Below are 19,832 nucleotides of genomic sequence, written 5' to 3' on the forward strand. Positions count from 1 at the left end.
ATTGTATCAAGGCACAGATCTGGGGAAGTGTATAGAAACATTTCTGCAGCGTTTAAGGTCGCAGTGAGCACAGTGGTCTACTTCATCCGTAAATTGAAGAAGTTTGGAATCACCAGAACTCTTTCTAGAGCGGGCCGTCCAGCCAAACTGAGCGAACAGGGGAGAAGGGCTTTGTCAGGCAGGTGACCAAGAACCCAATGGTCATCTTGGCATAGCTTCAGCATTTCTATGGTAGAATGGCTAAATGGAGGCCACTCATCAGTAAAAGGCACATAACAGCCCGCCTGGAGTTTACCAAAAGGCACCTGAAGGACTCTCAGACCATGGTTAACAAAATCCTCTGGTCTGTGAAATAAAGATTGAACTCTTTGGCTTGAATGAAAAGTGTCATGTCTGGAGAAAACCAGGCACCGCTCATCACCTGGACAATACTCTCCTTACAATAAAGCATGGTGATGGCAGCATCATGTTGTGGGGATGTTTTTCAGCGGCAGGAACTGGGAAACTAGTCAGGGACGAGGGAAAGATGAATGCAGCAATGTACAGAGACATCCTTGATGAAAACCTGCTCCAGAGCGCTCTGGACCTCAGACTGGGGCGAAGGTTCATCTTCCAACAGGAAAAACGACCCTAAGCACACAGCCAAGATTACAAAGAAGGGACTATGGGACAACTCTGTGAATGTCCTTGAGTGGCCAAGTCAGAGCCCAGACTTGGACACGACTAAACATCTCTGAAGAGATCTGAAAATGGCTATGTAACCGACGCTACCCATCCGACCTAATGGCGTTTGAGAGGTCCTGCAAAGAAGAATGGGAAAAACTTCCCAAAAATAGGTGTGCCAAGTATGTAGCATCATACTGAAAAAGACTTGAGGCTGCAATTGGTGCCAAAGGTGCTTCAGTAAAGTATTGAGCAAAGGCTGTAAAACTTGTGTACGTTTGATTTTTTTTTTTTTTTTATTATTATAAGTTTGCAAAGATTTCAAACAAATATCTTTCACATTGTTATTATGGGGTATTTTTTGTAGAATGGTGAGGAAAATAATGAATTTAATATATTTTGGAATAAGACTAACATAACAAAATGTGGAAAAAGTGAAGCCCTGTGAATACTTTCTGGATGCACTGTAATACAAAGCGCTCAGTAATTGGGCAGGAGGAGGTGAGCACAGCAGATACATGCAACTCTGCAGTTCAAGTAGCTGAGACTAGCTGGAACTATAGCGATAGCTATGATGCTAATGCTCAGTAAGATCTACAACTGTAAATTAAAAAGTCCACAAGGTAGTATGCGCCACAATAAACCTGACTCCTAGTAATCTAGCATATTATACAAACATAGTAGGGATGCACTTATGTCATATTTTTTTTTTTTAAACACCTGTATGAGTACCGATAGTTTTTTGTTTTTGTTTTTAGTACTCATCGATACCAAATACACATACCTATCGCCAATATACACTTATTGGGAATTTTTTCACCAAAGACATGTAGCAGAACACATTTTGGCTTAAAAACCCAGTGGTAATCAAATACCACCAAAAGAAAGCTCTATTTGTGTGCAAAAAAATTATATAAATGTATCTCAAAAATAAAAAAAACACAGTAGTGATTACATACCACCAAAAGAAAGCTCTACAGTATTTGTGTGAACAAAATGATATAAATTTAGTTTGGGTACAGTGTTGTATGACTGCACAATTACCTGTTAAAGTAGCACATTGCCGAAAAGCAAAAAATGGCCTCGTCATTAAGGGAGTAAACTTTTCTGGAAGTCAGGATGTTTAGCACTAGTTCACACCACTGTGGCTTTGAAAATATGCCATTTTGGCCCAATTTTAAAGCCGCAGATCTGAGTTAGAGTTCTGATTTAATTGCTGCTTCCAACTTCATTTAAAAGAAGTCAATGCAAGTCGCAATGAAATCACAAAAAAGTAGTGCAGGAACCTTTTTTAGGGTCGCAAAGATTTGAACAGTTACAATGCCAAAAAGAGGGTGCAACTTGTCATGCGATTTTAAACTGTCAAATTTCATGACAAATCTCATTGGTGTGAGCCAGGGCTGAGGAAGCTTTCTAAAAAAAGGGATTTTTAATACAGCTTACCTGTAAAATCCTTTTCTTGGAGTACATCACGGGACACAGAGCGGCATATTCATTACTATATGGGTTATATGGAGTACCTTCAGGTGTTGACACTGGCAATCTCAAACAGGAAATGCCCCTCCCTATATAACCCCCTCCCATAGGAGGAGTACCTCAGTTTTGTAGCAAGCAGTATGCCTCCCAAAATGGTCCCCAAAAAGAGGGGTGGGAGCTCTGTGTCCCGTGATGTACTCCAAGAAAAGGATTTTACAGGTAAGCTGTATTAAAAATCCCTTTTTCTTTATCGTACATCACGGGACACAGAGCGGCATATTCATTACTATATGGGATGTCCCAAAGCAATGCTCACAATGAGGGGAGGGAGAACATCTCCAAGACAAAAGGATTTAATTTAGAGAAATACTCAAATCATAATAAATCCAACTTAGTTGAGAAAAATAATCTTAAATTTTAAATTTAACTCAAAAAGGAGGAGCCCCCGGAATCCGAGGGTCTCAAACTGCAGCCTGCAGCACTGCCTGCCCAAAGGCTGTATCAGACTTCCTTCTTACGTCCAACTGGTAGAATTTTGTAAACGTGTGGACAGAAGACCAGGTTGCCGCCTTGCAAACTTGAGCCATAGAGATCTGGTGGTGTGCTGCCCAGGAGGCGCCCATGGCCCTAGTAGAATGAGCCTTTAATGATACTGGAGGAGGCAACCCTTTCAAGCCGTAGGCCTGAGTGATTAATTGCTTAATCCACCTAGAAATGGTGGACTTTGCAGCTGCCTGCCCCTTCTTGGGCCCATCCGGTAATATGAACAGCACATCTGTTTTCCGGATCTTCTTTGTAGCTTTAAGATAGGCCTTCATGGCCCTGACGATATCCAAGGTATGCAGCAACCCTTCCTTTCTGGAAGTAGGTTTAGGGAAGAAGGATGATAATACCAAATCCTGGTTCAAATGAAAACTGGATACAACCTTCGGTAGGAAGGAAGGATGAGGGCGGAGAACGACCCTGTCCTTATGAAAAATAAGATATGGTTCCTTACAGGATAAGGCCGCCAGTTCCGATACTCTTCTTGCGGAAACTATGGCGACCAAAAATACTAACTTCCTTGTCAGTAAAACCAAAGGAATTTCAGCCAACGGCTCAAACGGTTGTTTCTGTAAACTTGACAGAACAAGGTTTAAATCCCACGGGCAAAGCGGGGATTTAACTGGAGGTTTAATACGTAAGACCCCTTGAAGGAAGGTCTTAACCAGCGAGTGGGTGGCCAGCGGCCGAAAAGCAGCGGCATAGCTTTGTCCGAGACCTCAGACTCTCTGGGGGAATCCCCACCTCTTGTACCCTCTGACCCGGATGCCATGGTACAATACCGAGGTACACCTGCTACCTATTGGTATTTGGAACTATAAAAGTTAATTGCCCAAACACCTGTTTGGGGGATAAAAAATGCTTCCTCTCCCCTAGATGACTTTTTTTTTTTTTCAATCTTTTTTTTTTTTTTTTTTTCGTTTTTGTTTCAAATCCAGGAAAGAAAAAGCATTATGTCCCCCTGAGTAGTATTGCAAAGAAAAACTATGAGATGGAAAAGAAACAGCCTATTTCTAGGCTTGAAAACAGTCTTCTGAAGACTGCAATATCCTTTCTGGCCACTGTGTGTCCTCGGCGCCCCGTGCTGCCGCTCTGGTCTTTCCTCCCCAGTTCCAATATATAGAATGAGCTGTTTGGAACGAAAAAGGAAGGGCCGCCCCTTCCTTAAACCACTGACCCGCCCTTCCCCCCTCAGCTAAACGGCGCGAATTGCGCCTATAACACGTGAACGCGCGATAGGGGGGGGGGGTTGGGGGGAAGGGTGCCTCTCTGCTCCAGCCTGGAACCACGAGGAGGTCAGCGTTTTGCCTGCTTGCAGGCTCTGAGGAGGAAGACTGATGGAGCATCGCCTGGAGGCTTGCAGGTAAGCACAGCTCTCTGACACACACATACACTTTATATCACACAGGCCCCACTCAATGCTTTTCCAACACTACAAGGGAGGTCACTTCTTATGGGGAATAATACACATAGAGCCATCCTATCATTAAGATATGTGACTAGTTTGCCAGATGCAGCGCATAACTTTAGGCATGTCCCCTGTGACCCCCCAGAAAAAACCTGCTAAGAACCAAGTTCCGCAAGTTTTCCCCTCACTTACCTGCTCCATGCCGCAGGACTTTGCCAAGCAAGAGGCCCAATCTTCCCCCATCTCCGTGGGGATGTCTAGACCTTCAGGCCCTGGGTTCCTATGAAGGATCCACTGTCCTGGGCCCATATAGCACTCTGGCAACAGAAACATTAGGCACCCAAAGGTTTCTAAGTTCTGGGCCCAGGGTCCAGCTCTCTAAAAAGAAAAGCATTATGGGCTATACCCCAAGGGTTTGGGGTCCGGTTACTGACCACTTTAGCGCTGAGGCCTTTGGACAGAACCGGTAGCTCACCTAATCCCAAGGATGCGGAGGCAAGCTAAACCATGACCAACACCTAAGACACTGGCGTAAAAACTGAGGTACTCCTCCTATGGGAGGGGGTTATATAGGGAGGGGCATTTCCTGTTTGAGATTGCCAGTGTCAACACCTGAAGGTACTCCATATAACCCATATAGTAATGAATATGCCGCTCTGTGTCCCATGATGTACGATAAAGAAATACTATTTTGGCATTCTGGTACGGTTGGTAAACAAGGGCACTGCATAGCCCAAAGTGAACGGAAAGCCTTTAGTGAAGGTCTGCAGCTAACAGCCCCCATCTATCAGGGACAATCAAAGGCTGGCATCAGATTTGATATGCTGCTCCAGAAAGCCCCTAGAAGAAGTGTGTTGTGATTGCACAACCTGTGATTGTTCCATGTCTCTTGCCCCTGTGCATTCAGCCCAGCACTTGGCTATGGTAAAGTTTGTGTGTGCAGAGCAATGGACGTTTCTCCTGAAAACTGCAAAGTAGAGAGGAGTTCTTGGTCCTGTCCTAATCCCCAGTATTACAGTGCGGGCTCAGGGCATGTAGGCTGCACATGGCTGCAGGGAGTTGGTTAAGAAGGACATGCACGTGGAGCAATGACTCGCACTACCCGGCAAATACTTTCCCCTCACCACACCGAGTCGTAAGCCTCAGAGCCTACGGGACTCAGGTTTTGGAATCTCTCGGGCACCTTCCACAAGTTCTTATTCAGTTCCTGCCAGTAGAATCCCAGGGGCATGTTGGAGGACATTGCTGCACGCCCCAGCTCTCATGAACACTCGGACAGCTGAAATGTCATTGGTTGTTAGGCACACGGTAGCCCCACTCCTTAAAAACCAATAAGTGCGGTCATTCTTTTCTTTATAAGGTAACAAAGCAGCGTCAACACAGATCATCCTCTAAAAAAAACATGCTGATCACACCAGGTGCCAGGCACAGGCACCAAACTATGTAAATGCATCCCATAGGTTTTATTTAGAATTTGTAAATAAATTACGGTTTTACACCATGGGTGCCCCCATTCTGTCATTTTCTCTCCCCATCCATGGAGGATCATCCTAAATACAGGTGATATTGGAATAACCATCTAGGGGTCTCTACTCCCCACAAAGCGCAAGTGACCACTCTAGCTCGAGGTGGTTGACGTTTAGGGGTGAGTGTACAGCCATGTGGGGCACCTCTGTCTGAACACTGAATATTGCAGCACGGATTATTTACCAACACACAAGCATTTTATGTCACAAAAGTGGGACGTTTACAGCAATTGAAATGATTAATTCACTTATTTATGTTAATCATGTTTGAATTTGTACTAGCTAATCGCGGTGTCTAACCATTTCATTCTTATCTTTACATTTCAGCTGTTAGCGGGGAAATCCCGCTGACAGCTGCAAGACACAACCCAGAAGGTATCGGAGCATTTGCACAGGTACCGATACCTGTGCAAATGCTTAGCATTGGCACCGGTATCGGTGCAACCCTACTAGATTGTAAAGCCAAGGGTTCAGGAAGGCTAGTCCCCCTCCATCTTTAGGCTTCTGAAATTGCTCCTATCTAATTCTGGCACTGCCCGTTTTCCAGAGTAAGGAACAAAACATTTACTTAATTACCCTGAAGATTTTTAGCGGGATAACCTCAGGGGCGTTTCAGAGAAAATATAATAATTGGAGCAGCAGAATAATTTTGACCAGGTTGGCCTTCCCAGCTACTCGGGTTCACAGTTTCACCTTGTCTCTAAATCGTATGAGTAGTGGAAAGACCAATTTATTTATTTTTAAGTAACAAACATATTATTCTTACCTGCTCAATCGTTTTTCACACAGCAGTCCCGTGCGGCACTCCAGGTACCTCCCCCTATCGTCCATAGACACACAGAAATCAGCTTGGCCTCACCCCCCACCTCCCTTGCTGTGATTGACAGCAGTGGGAGCAATTGGCTCCTGCTGCCATTTCTGAGCCAATGAGGAGGGAGGGAGCCGACAGCGCCTCTGCTCTCATGCACAGCTGGATTGAAATTAGGCTCACACAAGTATAAGGGGGGAGGTGCTTACAGGAGATGTTTTACCTTAATGCATAGAATGCATTGGGGCAAAAAAAATGTTCTGCCTTCGGAAGCACTTTAAAGTGTAACTAAAGGCCAGGGTATGACTCATTTTGGGCAGAGTAAGTGAGGTTTATAACCCTGGTCGTGTTTTTTTATTGTTGTTGTTTTTTTTTTGCTATGTGTGTCCCATGGGGAGATTTCACTTCACGTCCTGTACCACAGCTAAAACAGGAAGTGAGAGGAAATCCTTCCAAAGTGAGAAAATCCCAGATGCCACCAGAATTAGCGTCCCCACTGGAAGATTTTGCCTATATTACTGTTTTGGTGTAAACCCAAGATTTGGGATTGTCTTATTTTCAAAGATCTTGGTAAGCAAAATAGAGAGGGTGAATCTCAGACAGCAATAAAAACTGGGGTTACCTATCCAAAAGAAAACAAAAAAAAATGCCTTTAGGTACATATTAAGTATAGGGGGAATATGTGACTATCTTCCTACAATGCAACATTCAGGGCCCAGCTGGCCTCAAAATGCAGGGTGTGGCATAAATAGTCATGTCCATTAAAAAGTACTCTTTATAAATCGACTCCTATTGCAAGAATATAATTTCCCTTAGCTGCCAATAACTTGAGGGCGCATTATAATTAAAAAAAATCAGTCAATCAAAAAAAAAAGTTTTTTTTTTTAAATTATAAAATATGTTTTATCAATGCTTAACAAAACTTAAAGGGGTGTTATTTTAAATCTGCATCTTCAAACTATAAAATGTTTCCATAAAAGTTAAGGAAATAAGAAACAAGATACAATTTTAAAGACAACCAAATCAATTCTAGAAACCTCAAAGAAACAAATGAAATAATTTATAAGGCAGGCTGAAAGCATTACGCAGGTCTCACACAAAGGAAAATGACCCTCACTTTAGTGATTCAGATGACTGTTGGAGGTCAGTTGTCTGCTAAATGCTTCCTGTGCATAATACACAAATCACAATTCATTACTACTGATTGTAAATATAAATCTTCTGGATAATTTATTTTCATTCTGAATGCTAGTTGCTGGAAGGGAAAAAAGAAAGACCCAAGATGCCTGCTTATGACAGCATTTGTCACCATAGAATCACTGTGTCAACCATAAAAAGGAAAACAGCCTAGAAAATAGGCACATAACTCACATGGGCAATGGGACTCTTCGATAGTTATGACATTATTACACTTGGAAAATATGAAATATGTATTGAAGAAATCCTAAAGGAAAAATGCGCTTCTGATACTAGATGTATAGATTCAGACACATGCACCAATGAAGTGTGCTATTTGGCATCTTGTTAACTGAAGTATAACAAGCATAAACAAATCATATTTTGCCCACTGCGATTAAAGACTCATATTTTTTTTCTTACAAATGATCACAGAGAAGAATATAAGATTTAAAGGGTGAAGGAAAGAGGTATTCTGCTTATGTCAAATCATCCATTTAAAAAAAAAAAAAAATATTTTGAACACAAGAATAATCTGACTGACTGCACTGGAAAAGAGAATATACTTCTTCATCATAACTGCCTAAAATGTAAGACTGGTGGGAAGCTGCCATCTTAGCCTTATCAAATTTCTTTGGAACCCACTTCAACTCTAACACAGGCGAGTAACATTCAAGTAACATTCATACCCAAAACCCTACCCAAAGCACACTTCAGTTCTGCCATGTTACAAGCTAGAGGGGCCACATTACAAAAGAGCTGTCACAGTACAAGACATTTGACTGCAGGATACTACAATAAGCAGGCATGTTAGAAAGAGATGCATGTTACAAGAAACTGCTAAAGCAGAACTACACCCTTCTATCCTTTACAGCCAAGTTGCCTTCTTAGCCTCTGCTTGATCTGCAGTTGCCTTTGTGCTGCACCGCACGTTCACTGAGGCATCGGTGGGACATCACTGAGGCTTTGGTGGGGCGTCAATGATGCTTCGTGGGGGCGTCAACGAGGCTTCGTGGGGCGTCAAAGAGGCTTTGTGGGGCATCAAAGAGGCTTTGTGGGGCATCAAAGAGGCTTCGTGGGGCATCAATGAGGCTACGTTGGGGCTTTGATAAGGCTTCGGTGGGGCTTTGATGAGGCTTTAAGCAAGCTTTGCCATAGATTTCTATCGAGGCTTTGAAGACAATTTGGAGCACCACTGAAGCTACATGGGGTATCATTTTTGAAGCAAAGCCAAGCAAAAGTAGGTGTAAAGACTGTAAGCAAGTGTAAACTAGCCGTTAATGTGTGTTGAAGCCGAAGCAAGTGTAAATGAGCCCTTAAAGGTTCTTGTCAAGGAAGTTTAGACCGCTATAGTGTATTAATACTATTAACAGAAAAAATGCACATACAACAACTGCAGAAAACAATATTCATATAGTGCAAACAGCACATGGTGTTAAAGTCTAACAACTCACATATATCTATGCTATAAGCTCACACAAAAATATCCATAGCAACACATAGCATTTGTGACAGTTATCATTCATGGCATGCCTTGAATGTAACTTTTTGGTATTAGTCCTGTTTAAACCACTGATTTACATCTGCCTTGCAAACTGACCACTGAAAAACAAGATGTTGAATTTGGTGGCACTGCAGCAACCTAGGTATATTTATGTTTCCTAGTTAGACCTCTTGCTTTATTTGTGCTTTATTTCTTTTTGTACATCGCTTTTATAAGCAATAACATTTACTGTAGTTTAACTCATTCTCTTTATTTTTTATTGGTTTAAGATACGGTATGTTTCCTATAAAATGAATTGTGCAGTGAATGTATTATGCAAATACAACCAAAGGGTGTAGCCCTGATTACCCAATACACTGGCCATCAGTGCCAATGCAATTCACTTCCAAGATCTACAAGTAAAGCCTAGTACATACTATCAGTATTTTTTTTGTTCAACCCTCATCCAACATTAGTACAGCGATCTCCCATGCTGAGCTATTGTGTTCTGACCCGGGAACGACATTGCCTAAGAGCGCTGATTGGGAGCCGGTCCGTTGCTGGTTTTCCAGCATACTCGTCCGACAGAAGCCGTCAAAATTACCAGCTTCTGTCGGATCGGTTGCCATACACACGGGCCAAATCTCGGACAGTTTTTATTGAACTGGCCGATTTTGCCCAACATTCAGCTCGTGTGTACTAGGTTTAAGGGTGTAGAATACCTCTCACGTTTATATGAAGCTGAAACATAGCAGTGCAGAGATGCAAAAGCTGGAAGTTGTTGATCTTGGGAAGTGAAATATACCGGAATTTAAAGCTGAACACCAAGCAGATATAAAATCTATTTATTGTAGTGGTGGTATTCCTTTAAAAATTATTACCGGTATGGTAAAATACAACTAGCATGGCTTCCTGTATCTGTCTGGAAATTAGCGTATGATATCCCTAGCACAGCAGCACTGATGCTGGCCATACACTATGCAAATTGTCTCAGTGGGTGTCCACCTTCCATCCAATGTTCCTTGAATGAAAAATTGAAAGGGCCAGATGGAAAATTCCCTTGAGTATTCTGAAAGGGCCAATGATCAAAATACAATAACTGCAGCAGGAAATTTAAAGGAATTGGTTAAGTTGTTTTGTTTTTCATTCAGCTTATCGGTGCGTGACCAGCTTTATACTAGCAAAGGTTATGACAACACTAGTAGCCAATAAGGCTCTACTGCAAACATAGTACAAGTGCTGACAGGAACCATGCGGACAGGATATAATTTTAGCTGTTTGCTTGGAGTTCAGGTTTAGGATCAGCAAGTCAAAGAACTGACACATTTACACAATCTATACCCTAATACAACTGACAAAAAAACTAGATAAAAGTGGAAAGAAGTGGGCAGAAGTGATTTTGTTCAAAGCAACCAACAAAGCTTCATCTTTATTTCTCTGTGAAAAATGACACAAACAATTGGACTGCTATGGATAACAAATTACTTCTGCTCCACTTTCTATCTAGTGATCCTGTGAGTTGTCAGCGTGTCTCTGGGAACTGAAAGCAGCACCAGGCATATCAAATGCCTGGTACACAGGGGCCGAATTTCGGCCAGTTCAACAGAAACCGGTAGACATTCGGCCCATTTGTGCAGCAGCCTATCCAGCTTCTGTAGAATGGCCATGCCAGAAAGACATCTTTCGATTGGCATCTGATCAGCAATCGCAGCACCTAAAACACACATTGATAGGCATTGTGTCATTAGTACAGTGACAGTGTATAGTATAATCACTGATCACTGTATTAGTGTCGCTGGTGAAGTCAGTGGCAGTTAAATAGTCTTCACTCAGTGTCAAGTACAAGAACTTCTTTTGGGCGTCGGGCATTCCACGATTCTGTTTGCACAATATTACTATGATTCATAAGGCGACAATTGCGGCAGAGTCGCACCACGATTTGGTGGCATTCAAAGTAATTGAGATTGCAAAGGGTTTCCCGCAGCGTTTCTGAATTGTGGAAATAACCACTGTGATTCTGCCGGCAAAATGCAACGCCAGACCGTTTTCAGCGGACATGTCCGCCCGGAGATTTCTGTCTGATGGTTGTACACACCATCAGACAGAAATCCATGCGTACATGATACGCGATGACGTGGCCGCGACAATTACGTGGCGACGTGCGCGGCCCTGGAAGGTCAATGCTTCCACCAATGCGTCGAATCACTTCGACGCATGCGAGGGATGGCGGCCGAGCGGACATGTACGGTGAGTCTGTACAGACGACCGAACATGTCCGACGGACAGGCTTCCAGCGGACATGTTTCTTAGCATGCCAAGAAATTGTTGTCCGCTGGAAAACGGTCGGCTGGACAAATGTCCGCTGGAAACCTGTCCGGTCGGCCGTACACACGACCGAACATGTCTGCTGAAACTGGACCGCGGACCAGTTTCAGCAGACATGTTCGGTCGTGTGTACGGGGCCTTAGTGTCAGACTGTCCACCAAACTATTGCTATAAGTTGCTAATCACTGCCATTAGTAAAATAAAATTTGAAAAATAAAAAATTCCACTAAATATTCACCATAGTTTGTAGATGCTGTAATGCAAACCAATCAATGTACACATTTATTTTTTATTTTTATCAAAGACATGTACAATAGCAGAATGTATTTTGGCCAATCTTTGTGAAGAAATGTGATTTAAACTGTTTATTAGATATGTTTTATAGAAGTAAAAAATAAATTCAAGATTTCCAGTTGTTTTTCGTTTATATAATAAAAAGTAAAAACCCATAGGTGATAAATTACCACCAAAAGAAAGCCCTATTTGTGTGAAGAAAAATTATATAAATTTTGTTGGGCAATGCGTTGCATGACCGCGCAATTACCAATTAAAGTAGCACAGTGCTAAATAGCAAGAGCTAAAGTGGTTAAATAATAGTTTCATGCTTACAGTAAATTGAACATATAATCTAGTTTGTTGGACAACACAGTGAAGAGGGAAGAGGGAACAGGTTTCAGACTGTCAGGATGGAACCCATAGTTTTATTACAGATGGGTTAAAAAAATATATATACCGGTATTCAAATGTACAAATAGTAATGTGTTATAAGATACACACTTAGACAATTCTGAAATAATCATATCTTTTCTCAGCAGAGGCAAAATAATCATTGCAATAATCAGATGTGGAAGCTGCACTATTTTCAGACGCTTCTATTGACTGATGCGGCAAGATAACATTCATATTTCAAGCAGCTTACCATAATTCCAGGCCATCTTCCAGGAGGTAGATGTGTGGTGGCTGGGACACGTCTGTGCTCAGTTGAATTACAGGAAGCAGGAATGGATATAAATTCTGGCTGTCTCCACCTAAGCCCTGTTCCCAAAATCAAATAAAAGCATTAAACCCCTGCCTGAATGCACTGTTCACTGTTTATGTATATACTGTATGTGTGGGCTTTTTTTCTGTACTACAACATGTAACATTAACCTTACTATATCTCTGACTACATTACATTTGCATACATTTACATATGGGAAGATGTACCACTTGATACTATAGGGATTGTAACACTCAGAGTTTAGTAACAGTTTATTTTACATGAACTGAACCCCTCACTGAATTTTAATATATTTATATTTTCCATGGAAGACACTTTATATTTTACTGGATCATGTGATTTTAAAATGCATGTAAACCCTAACAAACAAAAAACAAACCCCAACAACAAACTTATCTTACTTGCTCCCTTTGGGGCAATTAAAGGTTTTTTTTTTTTTTTAATAATCCATGTAATCCATTCTCAACATCCCGCGGTGATCCATTCTCCAGCGATGCTCCAGTCTTCACTCCACACGAAACACCCTTGACGCATAAGAGGCGGCAGGGTCACCCGTCCACGTCATTGGGTAATCCCCGGCAAGCGGGGGTTACCCAATGACATGGGCTGGTGACCCCGCCCCATGACGTCACAGGGCAGGCTCATTGGGTAACCCCTGGCTTTCTCCGGCAAGCGGGGGTTACCCAATGATGTGGGCGGTGACCCCGCCCCCTCATATGCGTCATGGGGGTTCGTGTGGAGTGGAGACTGGAGCATTGCTGGAGAATAGATCACCGCGGGACATAGAAGTGGATTACAACACTGGAATGTTTTTTTTATGTTTTTATTTATTTTATTTTTAATAAAGGACATCTCCCAACTGTGTCTGTGTGTTTAACATTTTTGACACTTTCTTTTGTGAAATGGTAGGGGTACAATGTACCCCTTACAAATTCACACAGGGAAGGGGCCGGAATCTGGAAGTCCCCTTTGTTAAAGATTTCGATAAGCCCCCCCCCGCCGCAGACCTCCACAACCACCGGGCAAGGGTTGTGGGGAATGAGGTCTCCCCATGTTGAGCGGCCTGGTACGGTTCAGGAGGGAGGGCGCTCTCTCATCCCCCCTCTTTTCCTGCGGCCTGCCAGGTTGCGTGCTAAGGGTCTGGTATGGATTCTTGGGGGGACCCCACGCCATTTTTTTTTTTTTTTGGTGCAGGGTTCCCCTTAAAATCCATACTAGACCTGAAGGGTCTGGTATGCATTTTTGCGGGGAACCCCACGCCATTTAAAAAAAATGGTGTGGGGTTCCCCTTAATATCCATACCAGACCTGATATGGAATTTGGGGGGGGACCCCCAGGCTTTTTTTTTTTTTGGTTCATGGTTCCCCTTAATATTCATAGCAGACCCAAAGGGCCTAGTAATGGACTGGGGGGGAACCCCTGCCGTTTTTTTCAATGACTTTGATCTGTATTGCTGGGACCCGACATAGCCGTGAGTAGTTTTAAATAACTTTTTTTCCTTTAGAAATTACATTTTGTGCAGGGACAGTTCTAAACACGGCCTGCTACTTTACAGGCCTACTATACACACACCCAGATACTAAATTTAAAAGGAAAATTTCACTTTTATTGTTTCACTTAATTTTTATTTATTAAAATTACATTATTAAAATCACTGTTCCCAAAAAAACAACAGTTTTTAAACCTTTTTTGCATCGTTACATGTCCCCTGGGGCAGGACCCAGGTCCCCAAAAAAAATTTATGACAATAACTTGCATATTAACCTTTAAAATTAGCACTTTTGATTTCTCCCATAGACTTTTAAAGGGTGTTCTGCGGCTTTTCGAATTTGCCGCGAACACCCCAAATTGTTCGCTGATCGCCGAAAGGGCGAACAGCCAATGTTCGACTCAAAACATAAAGCTCATCCCTAAATGCCACTGGTCTATAGATACATGACAGGAAGTATACCAGGTGAAAAAAAAAAAGAAACAAAGCTTATGACTAGTTTAGTACTACCAAAATGTGTATCAATATGAAATATCATAATTCACCTGAGGGGAATAAAGTATTTATTTAAAGGGAACATCAACCTCTGCTGTCATTTACCTTTACTAGATGAACTAGTGTTGTTAGTATAGCACATCGTAGCATATTGTGCTCTTCACTTTGTTTCCATAGCAGAGGTAGGTACTGGACTAGGCAACCAACGAAGGGCCGGATCTGGAATAAGATTTGTTAAAAATATTCTGTAACAGATAGGTCATCAATACACAACGCTAAATACAAACATTGCAAGTCAAACAAAAGACTAAAATGGGTTATAATTTACATTTGCACTCATTAAAGACGGCTCTGCTTTTTGAACCCATCATTAAGAAAAATGGGGTGAATACTGCTCAATGATTTAGAGATTCTGAGAGGGGAAAAAAAGCTTCTGTTAGAACGTGCACATACCTCTAGCACCTAGAAATGCACATACCTCCAGCAGTATTCAAAAGCCTGCACATAGAAATGCACCTGGAAGGGCACATACCTCCAGCAGTCATAGGGCAAATTCCCAAGAAAAGCTTTGATACCAGCTCACTTGCTGCTTCTGGCCTATCACTATGATGGGATGCCCCACTGTTCAATAAGAATAATGTAGGAAAAAGTGCAAAAAATAAGCACCATCAGGGAAGTGCAGAACTTTCCTTGTCACAAAAGTTTGGCATCCAGCCCAGTGGTTTATTTTGGGTGTACCCCCATCTGCTATGCGAGTGTCTGGTTGCTATGCAGGGTCTCTGGAGGACTGCCACAGTGCACCCCCACCTCCGCTGGCTAGTCTGCCACAGGGCACCCCCAGTGTAATTGGAAAATAAAGTATTGGTAGGGAGCGCTATATACTAATAATCAAAAATGTACATACAATAAAATATTATACATAAATAGGGAACATAAATACCAGTGTAACTTGGTATAAATTAATTGCAAATCATCATACACAAACAACTTAGTTACTAGTGTACAATGAGATGATCAACCATATCTTCCCAATATATGCTGAAAAGAAAAAAAGTCCAACTGGAATGACCAAAAGCAACTGTTCCTTTTTCTGTTAAAATAAACCAGCTTCACGACTGCATAAACAACAAAAGTGCTCTGTAAGTGGATGTCTGCAATATATTTATACCAAGTTACACTGGAATTTATGTATAATATTCACTATTGTATGTACATTTTAGATTATTAGTATATAGCGCTCCCTACCAATACTTTATTTTCCAATTACACTGGTGGTATACACACTCAGTTTGGGGTAGCAGCTTTAGTATAATTATTCCTAAATCATTTTTTGAAAACACAATTTGGCGCAAGGTATTTTTTAATTTATCACAGTGCACCGCCAACCTCCCCTGGCTAGTCTGCCACAGTGCACCGCCCAACCCTCCCCCCCCCCCCCCGCTAGTCTGCCACAGTGCATTGTCCAACCCCCCCCCCGCTAGGAGGAAAGAAAGGAATAGGCAGGAGAGCGAAATTGTGGACATGGAAAACGAAAGAAATAGAAGAAGGGAGTGAAAGAGAGAGGGTGAGAAAGTGAGGGGGGAGAAAGGGTGGTGGGGGGAGAGAAAGAGGCAGGGGGAGAGAGGGAGGAGGGAAAGAGGTGGGGGGGGGAGAGACACCTTGTGTCCACACTGACCTCATACACCCCCAGCACCCACATTGAGCTCACACACCCTGGCCCACACACTTCTTTCTCCCCATTGTAAAGTGCAGAGTATATGCTCATCCTCAGGTGACAAAGTGGACCCCTTATAAGGCACACAAAGAGCCCCCACTCAGGGAAAAGGGGGATCCCCACTTATAAAGCACAATAAGTCCTAATTCTCAGGTCACAAAGTGTGCGCCTCATTACAAGGTGTACAAAGCCTCCATCCCCAGGTCATACAGGAAGTTCCCCATTATAAGATGGACTTCCCATTCTGAGGTCACACAGGTTGTCCCCATTATATGTACAATACAAAGCCTCCATCCCCAGGTCATATAGGAGCTTCCCCATTATAAGATGGACTGAGCTCCCCATCCTGAGGTCACACAGGTTGTCCCCATTATACGTACAATACTCCCCATCCTCAGGACACACAGGAGTCTCTCAATATGAGGAGTGCAGTTCCCCTGATCCACATGAGATGACGGGGGTCCCCCATTATGAGAATACTGCTCAGAACACACAGGAGCCCCCTATTATATGCAGCACAGGGTGCGCACACACACACTGTCCTCCGCCTCTCATGTTCCATCACTGTACTTCTCTGTACACGTTTCATCACTGCACACATGTTCCAACACTACACATATTGCATTACTGTACCCCCTCTGCACCCATGTTTACCACTGATGATAAACATAATTCAATGTACATCTAACAAGAGGGGCCAATGGCTCTTACCACCCTTGCTACAGCAGAAATTTCATTCTCCAGGCTGTACAATGTACTTCTCGCCTGGACTTAAGAAGTAGGTAAGTGCATAGCTGAGTGACAGGGCAGCAGACCAATCGGCTGCATTTGGATGAAACAGCAGCCAGACATCCTGCTGGGATCTATGTAAATAGCCGTGTAGGAAAAGTATCGGAATCTCTGTTCTCACTGGCACAAGGGACATGAGTAAAGCAAGTCACACATGCAGCCTACTTGTCGGTGGTGCTGCTGAACCGATGCCCACCCCTGCCCTAAATTCTCTCACTGGTTCGGGTGGTGCCCTCCTTCCCGAGGTCTCTTAGCCTCCATTTCTCCACACAGGATCAGCCCGCTTACTCGATCCATCGCACCCCGTCCTCCCAGGAGCCTCTAATGGTGCCCTCAGGCAGTGCCTGCCTCGACTCCACCCCTGGTCAGGGGTGTGTGTGAGCTCCACACAGCTTTCTTTTCTGCTCTTCTGTGACACCACTCTAGATTTCTTTCTGACCACTTGCACAGATAACGAGGGGGTAGGGGTTTGGGGGCGGCCCCCTGAAAAATGTTGCCCTAGGCAAAAGCCTTGTTTGACTCGTCGTAGATGCGCCCATGATTCAGCCCTAACCGCAGAAATATGGAAGCTGTTGCAGGTATGTCCTCCTTTACTGTACTTTTTACCTGCAGCATTTTATTTTCTAAGTCACCATACTCATCAGTTGAATTCATTATTTACTATGTCAATGATAATGGACAAGATAGTATTTGAAAGTGCAGGATGAACATGGTAGCATGTGAACTGGTAAGTTAATAAAAAATGGTAATAGCAACTCCTGTGTTTCTATAATTTCAGCTTTGATTTCATACAGGTGTTAACATTTAAAAGCCTTTTCTTGTGTCTAGTACACAAGAGGAGAAAATTTAATGAAAAATGTGGCTTTCGGAGTGATGGAGCAATAAATCTGATCATTAGTACACAGCTTTCAAGAGCTCATCACGACTGTTTATGTGAAAATTTTTGAAGGCACAAGCACAAACATTTTTCTCGTACGATAACGGAATGAACAATTTTACAATACATTACTTTACTTCCCAAGTTGTATTCTGTCTTCTGAGAATTTTCGTAACTTTAGTAACCTATTGGTTTTCGATGGAAGACCAGCATGCAAAAAAAAAAACAATATCCATATTGTGCATACCAGTGTTATTTTCGTTAAACGAAATTAACACTATTTTAATCAACTAAAATATGACTAAAGCTAAAACAATTCAGTTAACTAAAATACAACTAAATCTAAAATGGTATTTTAATCAAAAGACTATGACTAAAATTAAATCAAAATATGACAAAAATTAACAGTGGTGAGTGCTATGCATTTGTTTTGGATAGTGGGCAAACCAAGTCATGAAAAAAGGGTAATTGATTTATTTTATCATGACAGGTTCACTTAAAACAAAGCATCCATAACATCACTTCCATCACAAACAGATAACTGGTATCCCTTAACCTAAACTGAGAAGAAAATTCCACGTTTTTATTATGGATTGGTTATATGAGAATACTTCTGGTTGTAATAAGGAAAAGCAGCATTTTGAAATATATTAGTGAAAGTTAGGATGATTTTAGCCCCTATCACCATAACCCAGGGTTTGACAAATTTGCTTGGAATCTAGGAGCCAGCTAATAAAAGTTAGGAGCCAGAAAACGCACCCCGTCCCAATGAGCTTGCGCGCAGAAGCGAACACATACGTGAGTAGCGCCCGCATATGTAAACGGTGTTCAAACCACACATGTGAGGTATCGCCGCAAATGGTAGAGCGAGAGCAATAATTCTAGCCCTAGACCTCCTCTATAACTCAAAACATGCAACCTGTAGATTTTCTTAAACGTCGCCTATGGAGATTTTAAAAGGGTAAAAGTTTGTCTGCATTCCACGAGCGGACGCAATTTTGAAGCGTGACATGTTGGGTATCAATTTACTCAGCATAACATTATCTTTCACAATATAAAAAAAAAATTGGGATAACTTTACTGTTGTCTTATTTTTTAATTAAAAAAAAGTGTAATTTTTTCCCCAAAAAGTGCGCTTGTAAGACCGCTGCGCAAATACGGCGTGACAGAAAGTATTGCAACGATCGCCATTTTATTCTCTAGGGTGTTAGGATAAAAAATATATATAATGTTTGGGGGTTCTAATTAGAGGGAAGAAGATGGCAGTGAAAATAGTGAAAAATTACATATTAGAATTGCTGTTTAACTTGTAATGCTTAACTTGTAATGCCAATGGCCACCACCAGATGGCGCCAGCTCACAGAAGGAAAAGCTTGGGACTTCACAAGGCCGCAAAGCCGCGGCCTCAATTACCGGCTGTCACGGGCCCGCCGCGATCGCATCCTGTGCCTCCGTGCGCCCCCATCTCCCCCACCGCCAATCGCGGCGGGCCCACAACGGCCGGTAATTGAGGGCGCGGCTTCACGGCCTTGAAGGCTGCAAAGCCGTGGCCTCAATTACCGGCGGGCGCAAGGTCACAATTTCTTGTCGCAATTGCGAACTAGCGCCCGGATATTGTCGACCCCTGACATAACCCATACAGTTGTATTGATTCATTGCTCTCAAATCTTTATTGCAGACAACCCATGGCCTCCCTTTTTTGCAGTGTGGAGAGCAAAGAGGCCTAAAACAGGTGCACACAAGTTACATAAAAGTATCTATATATGTAGGCTATATCAAAGCTATACACCAGATGCTTTAATAGAAAAATTCACAATAGGAATATGTGAATAAGCTTTTTTGAAAGAATAAAGTTGTACAGTTCCATCTATCCCATCACAGTATTACCTTCAAATTACTAAACTTGAAAACAATTTGTGTAAGATCATTAGCCATCTCCAGGTAGGTGCAGGAATTTAAAATATTAACAGGATTTAATGATGGTAACCAGCCATAGCATCAAGACCCGAAGACCTTTTAGAAATGTACTTCTATAACCCTGGCAGAACCAATACCTTTCA

The 19,832-nt window shown here is 42.4% G+C and overlaps 1 protein-coding gene across 2 annotated transcripts in view; it reads right to left on the bottom strand.

The window, feature by feature from the left end:
- Positions 1-19,832, bottom strand: part of IPO11 (importin 11) — a 652,108-nt gene that overhangs the window by 344,002 nt on the left and 288,274 nt on the right. For both annotated transcript variants that reach the window (XM_040340423.1, XM_040340415.1), the window contains 2 exons: positions 14,498-14,611; positions 12,328-12,443 (listed from right to left, as the gene is read on the bottom strand). In XM_040340423.1, the coding sequence (XP_040196357.1) occupies positions 12,328-12,443; positions 14,498-14,611 (230 nt within the window). The remainder of the gene's footprint in view (positions 1-12,327; positions 12,444-14,497; positions 14,612-19,832) is intronic.

The sequence above is a fragment of the Rana temporaria genome, chromosome 1, assembly GCF_905171775.1.
Source record: "Rana temporaria chromosome 1, aRanTem1.1, whole genome shotgun sequence".
Taxonomy (NCBI): Eukaryota; Metazoa; Chordata; class Amphibia; order Anura; family Ranidae; genus Rana; species Rana temporaria.